We start from the raw sequence: 12,171 nt of genomic DNA on the forward strand, positions 1-12,171 counted from the left end.
AGTGCGCTGTGGAGGTAAGTGATGGGTGCAAGTGTGGAGAGGTGAGTATGTGAGGTAAGTAGAAAGTGTTAGAAAAAGTTTACTTTCCTTTGTTTCTTCCTGCAGGCTTCAGTCGGTGTGTATGCGGAGAGTCTCGCACCTCCACGGCAGAGATGACAGATGGCCGTTGCATTCTCCAATGCAACAACCAGCTCATTTCTGCAAAAGAAACAGGTTTGATGAGTCTTGAATTCAAGAACTCATCAAACTACAGAGAATGTCAGTTTTTGACAGCTTCACAGAGTTGATGTAGTCTACATGGGCTTCAGTAAGGCTTTTGACAAAGTCCTGCATGGGAGACTGATCAAGAAGGTAAAAGCCCTTGGGATCCAGGGCAATTTGGCACATTGGATCCAAAATTGGCTTAGTGGAAGGAGTCAGAGAGTAATGGTCGAAGGTTGTTTTTGTGACTGGAAGCCTGTGTCCAGTGGTGTACCGCAGGGATCGGTACTGGGTCCTTTGCTGTTTGTGGTCTACATTAATGATTTGGATGTGAATGTAAAAGGTATGATCAGTAAGTTCGCAGGTGACACGAAAATTGGTGGAGTGGTAAATAGCGAGGAGGGAAGCCTCAGGCTACAGGACGATATAGACGGGTTGGTCAGATGGGCAGAACAGTGGCAAATGGAATTTAACCCTGAAAAGTGTGAGGCGATGCATTTTGGGAGGACTAACAAGACAAGGGAATAAACAATGAATGGTAGGACCCTAGGAAGGGCAAAGGATCAGAGGGACCTTGGTGTGCATGTACATAGATTCCTGAAGGCAGCAGGATAGGTAGATAAAGTGGTTAAAAAGGCATATGGGATACTTGCCTTCATTAGCCGAGGCATAGAATATAAGAGCAGGGAGGTTATGATGGAGCTGTACAAAATGCTAGTTAGGCCACAGCTGGAATACTGTGTGCAGTTCTGGTCGCCACACTATAGGAAGGATGTGATTGCATTGGAGAGTGTGCAGAGGAAATTCACCAAGATGTTACCTGGGCTGGAGCGCTTCAGCTATGAAGAGAGATTGGACAGGCTGGGGTTGTTTTCCTTGGAGCAGTGAAGGCTGAGGAGGGACTTGATTGAGGTGTACAAAATTATGAGGGACATAGATAGGGTAGACAGAAAGGAACTTTTCCCCTTAGTAGAGCGGTCAATAACCAGGAGGCATAGGTTCAAGTTAAGGGGCAGGAGGTTTAGAGGGGATTTGAGGAAACACTTTTTCACCCAGAGGGTGGTTGGAATCTGGAATTTACTGCCTGAAAGGGTGGTCGAGGCCGGAACCCTCACAACATTCAAGAAGCATTTAGATGAGCACTTGAAACGCCATAGCGTACAAGGCTACGGACCAAGTGCTGGAAAATGGGATTAGAATAAACAGGGCTTGATGGCCGGCGTGGACACAATGGGCCGAAGGGCCTCTTTCTGTGCCGTATAACTCTATGGGCTGGATTTTCATTGAGGAGGCGGGTAGGAGGCAGGACTACAACTTTTGGGGTTGTAGTCCCGCCTCCATTGAGTTCTAGCCAACCCACGCGACTTACACTTGATTGACCTTACCCCCAATCCCATGTGCTTTAACTTTGCACGCTAATCTCTTATGTGGGACCTTATCGAAAGCCTCCTGAAAGTCCAAATACACCACATCTCCCTTATCTATTCTATCAGTTACATCCTCAAAAAATTCCAGTAGATTAGTCAAGCATGATTTACCTTTTGTAAATCCATGTTGACTTTGTCCGATCTTGTCACTGTTTTCCAAGAGCGCTGCTATTACATCTTTTATAATGGACTCTAGCATTTTCCCCACTACCAATGTCAGGCTTACTGGTCTATAATTCCCCATTTTCTCTCTACCACCTTTTTTGAATAGTGGGGTTACATTAGCTATCCTCCAATCCATGGGAACTGTTCCAGAGTCTATAGGATTTTGGAAGATGACCAGCAATGCATCTACTATTTCTAGGGCCACTTCCTTAAGTACCTAGGATGTAGATTATCAGGCCCTGGGGATTTATCAGCCTTCAATTCCATCAATTTCCCTAACACCATTTCCCTACAAATACGGATTTCATTTAATTCCTCCTTCTCATTAGACCTTATGTTCCCCGACATCTCTGGGAGTTTATTTGTGTCCTCCTTTGTGAAGACAGAACCAAAGTATGTATTTAATTGGTCTGCCATTTCTTTGTTCCCCATTATAAATACCCCTGATTCTGACTACAAGGGACCTACGCTTGACTTCACCAATTTTTTTCTCTTCACATATCTATAGAAGCCTTTACAGTCAGTTTTTATGTTCCCTGAAAGCTTACTCTCATACTCTATTTTCCCCCTCTTAATTAATCCCTTTGTCCTCCTTTGCTGAATCCTAAACTGCTCCCAATCCTCAGGTTTGCTGCTTTTTCTGGCCAAATTATATGTCCTCTCCTTGGATCTTATGCTATCCCTAATTTCCCTCAGCCATCACTAACCGATTACTAACATAAGAACATAATAACATAAGATAAGAAACAGGAGCAGTAGTAGGTGGATCAGTGACCCCGCTGTCACATCACTCGCAGGCCATCCTCGATCTGCTTTTGACAGTTACTCTTTCTGGAACATAACCTCCTCCGGCCCTACAACCCTCCAAGATCTCTGCGCTCCTCTAATTCTGGCATCTTTCGCATTCCCGATTTTAATCGCTCCACCATTGGCGGCCGTGCCTTCAGCTGCCGAGGCCCTAAGTTCTGGAATTCCATCCCTAAACCTCTCCGCCTCTCTACCTCTCTTTCCTCCTTTAAGATGCTCCTTAAAACCTACCTCTTTGACCAAGCTTCTGCCCTAATATCTCCTTATATGGCTCTGTGTCAAATTTTGCTTGATAACGCTCCTGTGAAGCACCCTGGACATTTTACTACTTTAAAAGTGCTATCTAAATACAAGTTGTTGATGTTGTATGCTGCCCACTGATCGAAATACATGGCTAACCTGCTCTCAAATATCTCCAGCTACAAACTAGTTGCCATACTCGTGGTTCCAATCATTCCCTGAAAATATCAGTCAATGGTTAAGTTTCCACCAGACAGCTGTAATGTACGAGCTTTAATAATCTCAGTTATATTGTCAACTACTTTTTTTCATATCAATCGGCCTATATTTTTTCATGCATGCACAAATCGCGTATCAATCATGCATGTGCATATCAACGTAAAAAAATCCCAAGATGTAGGCGTTCCATCGCGAGATCGCAACTGATGCTTTACTTCACTCTGAAATTCTGTCTCTTGCGTAGGATTCACGAGAGTTGGCAACACCGAGAGTGCTACCACTGAGCCAAGGTTGACACCCAATTTTTAGGGCTTACCTTTTAGGGCCTCTGCTTCTTCCCCGACAGGTTTTACTGAGCGGGGCACCTGAGGCGAGTGCCCTGTTTAGTAGGCCGTTAAAATGCCATTGGGGTCTTATGTACGTCTTAGGACCCGAATTAGCATATATAAATGAGGCTGCTGCCTGAGTCAGGTGGGTGCCTCAGCTACTGACAAAAACAGCATGGTTAAACCTGCTGTGGGTTAGGAATGGAGCAGCAAATAGAGTTGAGTTTAGTTTTAGGATTAGAGTGAATTTATTTTCGGGACCAATTTTATTTCACTGAATGGGAGAATTCACCTTGAGGGAAAAGCTCAGTGCTAGATGGATCCACTACAGCAAGGGGGATTTATAACATAACATAAGAAATAGGAGTAGGAGTAGGCCATTCGGCCCATCGAGCCTGCTCCGCCATTCAGTGAGATCATGGCTGGTCTTCTGCCTCAACTCTATTCACCGGCTCTATCGCCATATCCCTTGATGTCCTTACTAGTCAGAAATCTATCGACTTCTGTTTTGAATATACCCAATGACTGAGCCTCCACAGCCCTCTGGGGTAGAGAATTCCAAAGATTCACCACCCTCTGTGTGAAGACATTTCTTCTCATTTCAGTCCTGAATGGCCTACCCTTTATCCTGAGGCTGTGGCCCCTGGTTCTAGACTCCCCAGCCAAGGGAAACATTCTCCCAGCATCCACCCTATCAAGCCCTGTAATAATTTTGTATGCTTCAATGAGATCCCCTCTCATTCTTCTGAATTCAAGAGAATACAGGCCTAATTTACTCAATCTCTTCTCATACGACAGTCCCGCCATCCCAGGAATCAATCTTGTGAACCTTCATTGCACTCCCACTATGGCAAGTATATCCTTCCTTAGGTAAGGAGACCAAAATTGTACACAGTACTCCAGGTGTGGTCTCACCAAGGCCCTATATAATTGGAGTAAGACTTCTTTACTCCTGTACTCAAATCCTCTTGTAATGAAGGTCAGCATACCATTTGCCTTCCTAATGGCTTGCTGCACCTGAATATTCACTTTCAGTGACTCTTGTACAAGGGCACCCAGGTCCCTTTGAGCATCTGCATTCCCCAATCTTTCACCATTTAGGAAATACTCTGCCTTTCTGCTTTTTCTACCAAAGTGGATAACTTCACATTTATCCACATTATATTCCATCTGCCATGTTCTCGCCCACTCACTGAGCCTGTCGAGATCCACTTGAAGCCTCTTCACATCCTCTTCGCAACTGACACTACCACCTAGCTTTGTATCATCAGCAAATTTGGAAATGTTATATTTAGTCCCCTCATCCAAATCATTGATATAGATTGTGAATAGTTGGGGCCCAAGCACCATCATTGCGGTACCCCACTAGTCCTGAAAAAGACCCATTTATCCCTACTCTTTGTTTCCTGTCTGTTAACCAATTCTCAAGCCATGCTAGTATATTACCCCCAATTCCATGTGCCCTAATTTTGTTCACCAACCTCTTGTGTGGGACCTTATCGAAGGCCTTCTGAAAATCCAAATACACCACATCTACCAGTTCCCCTTTGTCTACTCCACTAGTTACATCCTCAAAGAACTCCAATAGGTTTGTTAAACAGGATTTCCCTTTCATAAATCCATGTTGATTCTGCCCAATCTTACTATTCGTTTCTAAGTGCCCAGTTATTGCATCCTTTATAATAGATTCCAGCATTTTCCCAACTCCTGATGTGAGGCTAACAGGTCTGTAGTTCCCCGTTTTCTCTCCTAAATAGCGGGGTTACATTTGCTATCTTCCAATCTGCAGGAACCGTTCTAGAATCTACAGAATTTTGGAAGATGACTACCAATGTGTCCACTATCCCAACAGAGGTCAATATGTTTCATGACACCAGTCATGACGTCACCACCATTAGCCTTGCTGTTTCCCTGTACACTGCTGATTCTCCTTTCCGCTGGCCTTCTTACCAGGACTGTCCCCCTTCTCACTAAGCCAGGAACAAGCCATAAAGTTCAATATCAAAGGGATCAGATAGTCAACGAGAAAAAAATATTTACATACAAGGTGAGATGTGTTTTATGATACATTTATGAAAGAAATTGTGCATACTAGTGAATGTCCCTTGGTAAGTAGGACAGGAACATTATCTATATATATAAAAGGATACTTCTGTCTGTCATTCCGTCTGTCTGTCTGTCTTGAATTAACTCAAAAGTTATAGAGCGTACCTACACGTGCATTACGTCGAAAGAAAGCTGACGATTCCAGAAGCGTCCTAAGCGTATTTACGTTTCGGCCAGACAAAAATTGTTTGCACGTTATGCAAAAAACCTTCAAAATTAAACTCATTATCTGCTAAGTAGCCTTGATTGACTGACGTCAAGGTCGACCAATCCTGTGCCGGCATGATTGACCAATCCTACAGTTCAGTCGCCTGATGGTTGGCCAATCGCTGCGTCTGTGGGCGGGACTAATGCTTTTCAACTCAGGCATCGGGCAGCCATTGCTTCACTACTTCCAGCTCAAACTACTCTGCTAATCCAGCTTCGAAAAAGTTAGTATCTCTTTTAAAAATTACATAACATTTACCAAAAACGTTTCATAAGTACTTTCACTTTCATCTTTGAAGCTATTAAAAGGTAGAAATGTTGCCCGGCAGCAGATTCACACAGGGACAGACAGACAGGCCCCAAAGCCTGGGACTCGATTTAAACCGCCCGGCCCAAAACAGCCCTGGCAAAGCCGGGCTCCCCCAGCTAGTACTATATAATGTACAATCTAATTGGGTGATGTATTTTTGCTGTAGTTGGGAATAAAATGAATGTTGCTTAAAATTAAATGAATAACAACTAGTTTAAAATGCATATATAGACCTTGAATTTTAATTGAAATATTAAAATGTATTAAAAAGGATTTATATAATTTGAGCTTTAGGAATAAAGAAAATCTCAGATATATTAATGTAAAATAGATGAAATTGTATGTAAAGAAGCAGTTTACAGTTTGTATACAGTACATATTTTAATAAAGTTTTAGATGCAGTATATTTATATTTGCAGAGCTTTTGTATTTTGTCTGCTGCACTGAAGTGTTTTGATGAATCTGAATGATCTGTAAGTAACACTGGGAAAGAGACTGGGTATCTGGGCCATGTGGACATAGCACCAGGAGAAGGAGTGCTGGCCAGGGTCTGTGTGCAATCAGCAACCGGCAAAAGACGTGGGCACTGGGTAAGGAAGGACTCCAGTTTGGTGTGCATATGTTATAAAAATTGCATTTGAATATCTCCACAAACATGTTATATTTTCTGAAAGGTATAACCAAGTATTTATGAAATCCTTAAGGTTGCAGGAGCGGGACTAAAAATTGCCAGGGTGGGATATAAGGTGTACTTGTGGGAAAGGAGGGGACTCTACTTTAATTTCTCCTAAGAAGGAAAGGTGGATCATGGTCTGAGCTGCACAGTCATCATTATGGGGAGGTGACACTGGACTGGGAAAAATTAACAGTACAAGCAGATTAAAAAGGTTGACAAAATTGATGCAAGAACTACAGACTCATCAATATCCAATAAAATAATGCCATCAATTATAAAGTCGAAAATATGGGGATACCTCTATAACAACATGGCATCAGAAGGGGATGATCAGGCTTGACCAACCTTGCTGACTACATTTTTTAGGAATTGATATTCCAAGTGGACTATAGAAAGCTTTATTACATGGTATATTTAAATTTCCATAAAAGCCTTTGACAACTTCCCCACAAAAGGTTGCTTTAGAAGCTTAAAATGGCACCAATCCAAGGCAAAGCTTTGAAATGGCCAAGAAATTGGTTAAGGTAACTGAAGCAGTTACAAGAGTGATGTCGGGTGGGGGAGAATTACTGAGTCGATTGCCACATGTGGAGGTTCCTACTGTTTCTAATTTATATTAATGACTTCAGAAACTAAAGGAAACTGTTAAAATTTGCAAACAATACTAAGCTAGGGGAACAGTCAAGTCTGAGGCAGCCAAGCATGTACAAAATGAACTAGATAAATTCTGTAAGTGGACAGAACAGAGGCAAATTAAAATTAGTATTGCAAGTGTAAGGTATTGCAATAAAAAATAAGTGACAAGCACTTTATGAATGATATTGAGCTAGCTAAGGTTGAAGTTCAAAGTGATTTAGAGGTGATTGTAAAACATGTTCAGTTACTGTGGAACAGGAATCAACTAAGCAAATAGAATGCTAATCTTTATAACTAGATCAGTAGAGTACATCGAATCATAGAATAATACAGCACAGAAGGAGGCCATTCGGTCCATCATGCCTGTGCCATCCCTTTGAAAGTGCTATCTAATTAGTCCCACTCCCCTGCTCTTTCCCCAAAGCCCTGCAGTATTTTCCCTTCAAGTATGTATCCAAATCCCTTTAAAAAGTTACTATTGAATCTGCTTCCCCCACCCTTTCAGGCAGTACATTCCAGATCACAACAACTTGCTGCGTAAAAAAATAATTCCTCATGTCGCCTCTGGTTCTGTTACCAATGACCTTAAATTTGTGTCCTCTGATTATCAACCCTTCTGCCACTGGAAACAGTTTCTCCTTATTTACTCTATCAAAACCCTTCATGATTTTGAACACCTCCATGAAAACTCCTCTTAACCCTCTCTGCTCTAAGGAGAACAAACCCAGCTTCTCCAGTCTCTCCACATAACTGAAGTCCCTCATCCCTGGTACCATTCTAGTAAATCTCTTCTGAACCCTCTCTAAGGCTTTGACATCCTTCCTAAAGTGTGGTGCCCAGAATTGAACACAACATTCCAGCTGAAGCCTAACCAGTGTTTTATAAAAGTTTAGCATAACTTCCTTGCTTTTGTACTCTTGTCTCTATTAATAAAGCCAAGGATCCATATGCTTTTTAGCAGCCTTCTCAACTTGTCCTGCCACTTACAAGTCTATTATGTGGTACTTTGTCAAACACCTTTTGAATGTCCATATACACATCGACCGTGCTACCCTCATCAACCCTCTCTCTGTTACTTCATCAAAGAACTCAATGAAGTTCAACAAATCTGTGCTGGCCTACATTTATTAGCCCATCATTTTCAAGTGCCAATTAATTTTGTCCCAGATGATTGTCTCTAAAAGTTTCCCCACCACCAACGTTAGCATGATTGGCCTGTAATTGCCAGGTTTATTCCTCTCCCCTTTTTTAAACAGGTTCGTAACGTTTGCAGTCCTCTGGTCCTCTGGCACCACTCCAGTATCTAAGGTGGATTGGAAGATTGTGGCTAGAGCCTCCACAATTTCTACCCTTACTTCCCTTGGTAACCTAGGTGCATCCATCCAGACCGGATGACCTCGCCACAAGTCTTCCGCACCATGTGGAGGGAGGTAGCACAACATGTCTCGAGCAGCACTGTGGTCCCCAGGACCCACACACAGTGCAGGAAGAAATTTAACCACCTCACTCAGGTGGTCAGGGTGAGTGAATGCTTCAACAAATGTTACATACCACCATCTGAAGCATAGTCTGCACACACTGCCCAAAGCACCACACCCCCAGCACTCACCCACCAACAATCTCCACCTACCAACACGCACACCCACATCTCACACCTTGCATACAATGACAGCTATTCAACTATGGCGGGCACACTACCCAAACACATTGCTCCACATTCACTCACACACTTTCCTTTCTATTGCAGGTCAAGGTGGCTCACAACAGGAGGGCGCAGGTGGGGGACAAGCTGACACCCAACAACTGTCTGCGCTGGAGAATCGAGTGCTGCTGATTACTGGGTGCCAGGTGGTGGGCGCCATGGCCACCGGCGACATTGACCCCCTTGGGGACAACAACAGTATGTTCATCCCTACTCCTTCTTCTCACATCCCACTTCCCCCTCACCCCACAAGCCTTTCCCACTTTCAAGCTAATCAAGCTGTATGCATGCATTTCACCCTTCCTGCCTCCCTCCCCTCACCTTAACCCGACTCTTGTGCCTTTATGCTTTCAGATAATCAGCAAGCACCTGAGCAGCCTGTCCCTGAGGGCACCATAGAGAGCGAGGCGGGAGAAGAGGAGAAGGAAGAACACACCGCATCACTTCATGTCTCACCCGCAGACACCAGCTCAGATACTGGCACTACACGTTCTTTAGAGGCTGGTATATTACTATACTGTACTAGAGAGAGGTATAGTAGCGGGATCTGCACAGGGTGAGGCACCGGAGATGAGTGGGCCGTAGCAAGGCCAGGGGAAAAGGGTAGCTCGGGGGCCAGCTCCCCAGAGGGTGGGTTCATGCACAAGTTCTGCTGCACAGGACACAGATGAGGATCTCGATGGGGAGGCATTTAGAAGAAGGATGATGTGCATGCACACGGAGATCATAGGTGCAATGGCAAGGGTGCCCGAGAGCCTCTCGGCAATGGTAAGGACCTTGGAGGAGTCTGCCTCTAACTTTGCACAAGGCTCTGCACACACCATGGAGCCCATCATTTCCTTTCTGCAAAGGATGGTAGACTCCCAGAGAGACCGTGGCGACCCAGACCTGATGCCGTGTGTGATGGGCGATCAGGCATTGCAGCACAGGCAGAAGCAACACAATGTCTTCGTACTGTAATGCAGACTATGCTTGATGGCATCCAATCTCAGATTTCTCTCATGCAGTCTCAGCTTGATGTCATGCAAGCTCTGACTGCTGCCATCGTGGCTGGGTCTACCATCGTCCACAGAGGCTTTCACAGTGTCACAGCAGGCCAGCAATCTGTGCTACAACAGATTGGTAGTGATGCTGAGGTGCTGCCCCAGGAGAGTGGCAGTGGGTCGGTGGAGCAGGAACCCGCTGTCCTCTCTCAGGATGACAGCATTCCTGCTCCCACTACTGCCACTCCGCCATTGCCTTTATCGCTGTCTGTCATCCAGCCAGCCCAGACTGCTGCCGCCCATGCTGAGGTGGTGCAGTCTACAGCCAGGTCTTGCAAGTCCAAAGCTAGTCGAGAGCATCCTGCAAGGTCATCTGAAGTCTCCTGCACAGACACTCAGCAGTCTTCCACCAGCCCTGCTGCAGCCACTGGGCCAACACTTCATAGGAGCACTAGAGTAGGCAAAGGCGCAGTAATGACAGGCACTAAGGGATTGCACAGGAGTGACTAGTTAATATTTTTGGTGTAAAAATGTGTTCACTGATTTTTGATAAATTTATTAATTCACTTACCATTCTTTTGTGGTGTCTCTCACTTCAGCTTTGTGCTGTGATACGGCCCGCAAGAGGGATGGAATGATGGGGATGTGGTGAGCAAAGGGGATCTGGGATTTAAGTCATCCTGGTGTGAGGCTGGAGGTCTGTTTGGAGGAGGTGGCAAAGTTCTGTGACCACCTCCTTGGTGAAGCAGAGCCTTCTAATACACTGCTCCTCACTTAATTGTAAGTAGGGGAAGTGCTCTCGGAATACCCTCAGAGGGTAAGGCCTCCTGGTGAGAGCCCTGATGGCCCTCCTCATCTCTCTGCACAAATGTTCCTGTCTTTCTCGTTGCCTACGCTCCCTCCGCCGTAGATCCTGGAGGGCCAGATCGACTGCCAGTACAGCCCCCATTAATGTTACCAAGTGTAGCACTTTGATTATTTGAAGAATAAATGTAGCTGCTTTTTAGTTGCCACAAGACTCCTGATAGAAAAGAACCTTGAAATTACTGAATGAAACTGTTGCAGTGGGTGAAACCGACAAGAAACCACTGAGATTGCACTAACCTGACAGCTGCGAGTGATTACTGATAATCCCTTTAAATAACGTCCCTGGAGCTGGCTTCCTGGTGCTTCATGCCAGCTCTCCCTGTCGTTGTTTACTCCAGGCACTAAGGTTAGTGGCAAGAATCAATTTAGCAGATCGGGCGGTCAGTGAGCGTCGCACACTCACTGACGTCACGATCCACCTGGCATTGACGTTCCCAGCGATACCTCCTATCGGTGGCACTACGGGGGGTGGGGGCGGGGGAGAACAGGATTTGGCATGCAGCGCTGGATTCACCTCACCCCGGCGATACTGGTCTAGGTGCTAAGGGGGCGAATTTTTCCCCCTTTCAGCTTTCAGCCTTGACAAGGACTTTGTTGGAGAGTGGTGGAAAAAACTTGGGAATAATTTAAAAGACAGTTGGATGTTGTGATTGTGGAAGTGTACTTTTTCCAAATAGATTTCTTCATCCATATTTATCTTGTCAGCCTATGTTTTGTTAAGTGATATAGATTACTGTTACTCTTTATGCACTAGCCACCCTCCAGAAACAAAAGCTCTTGTGTTCTTTCTATTGCAAAAGCAACAGTATGTGAGGTAGAATACGAACCTGTAGCACATTCTGAGCGGGTGATGGAGGACTGCAAACAGTTGTGGATCTTAAATGTTTGTTGGAGGTGCTTAGCTATCATTCCTGAAAAGGAAGAAGCACTAAAATAAATAATGGAGTTTGTGATCATCATTCATATTTCTTACTTTAAATTCAATTATATTTATTTTACACCTGAATAAACCCCAAATTTCAGCTGTACTTGTAAAAGTAATCAGTTTTAGTTTCACCACTGGGAGTTGGTGGGAGGAGTTTCTGCTGTGTTGCCATGCATTCTAGGTAACACTGTAACTTTGCTACACAGAATAAGTGCCAGACAGTGAAGCACAGGTTGCCCACATTGAGGTCATGCATCCCAGAACAAACTGCTGTACACTGGTGGTGAATAAAATGTTATGATAATGGTATGCCAATATCCAGTGGCGCAGAAGTTTGATGAAAGCAGCTTTGAGTTCTGCTTCTCTCTGATCTG

General features: G+C 44.5%; 1 protein-coding gene across 3 annotated transcripts in view; it reads right to left on the bottom strand.

Annotated features, from left to right (window-relative positions):
- The window catches only part of LOC147106737 (uncharacterized), a 73,534-nt gene that overhangs the window by 18,370 nt on the left and 42,993 nt on the right, over positions 1-12,171 (bottom strand). For 2 of the 3 annotated variants that reach the window (XM_086007809.1, XM_086007810.1), the window contains exon 3: positions 11,700-11,783. The exons of the other annotated variant lie outside the window; for it this stretch is intronic. In XM_086007809.1, the coding sequence (XP_085863935.1) occupies positions 11,700-11,783 (84 nt within the window). The remainder of the gene's footprint in view (positions 1-11,699; positions 11,784-12,171) is intronic. 3 annotated transcript variants of the gene reach the window in all.

The sequence above is a fragment of the Somniosus microcephalus genome, chromosome 15, assembly GCF_052327205.1.
Source record: "Somniosus microcephalus isolate GS21.2 chromosome 15, FLI_Smic_1.0, whole genome shotgun sequence".
Classification (NCBI taxonomy): domain Eukaryota; kingdom Metazoa; phylum Chordata; class Chondrichthyes; order Squaliformes; family Somniosidae; genus Somniosus; species Somniosus microcephalus.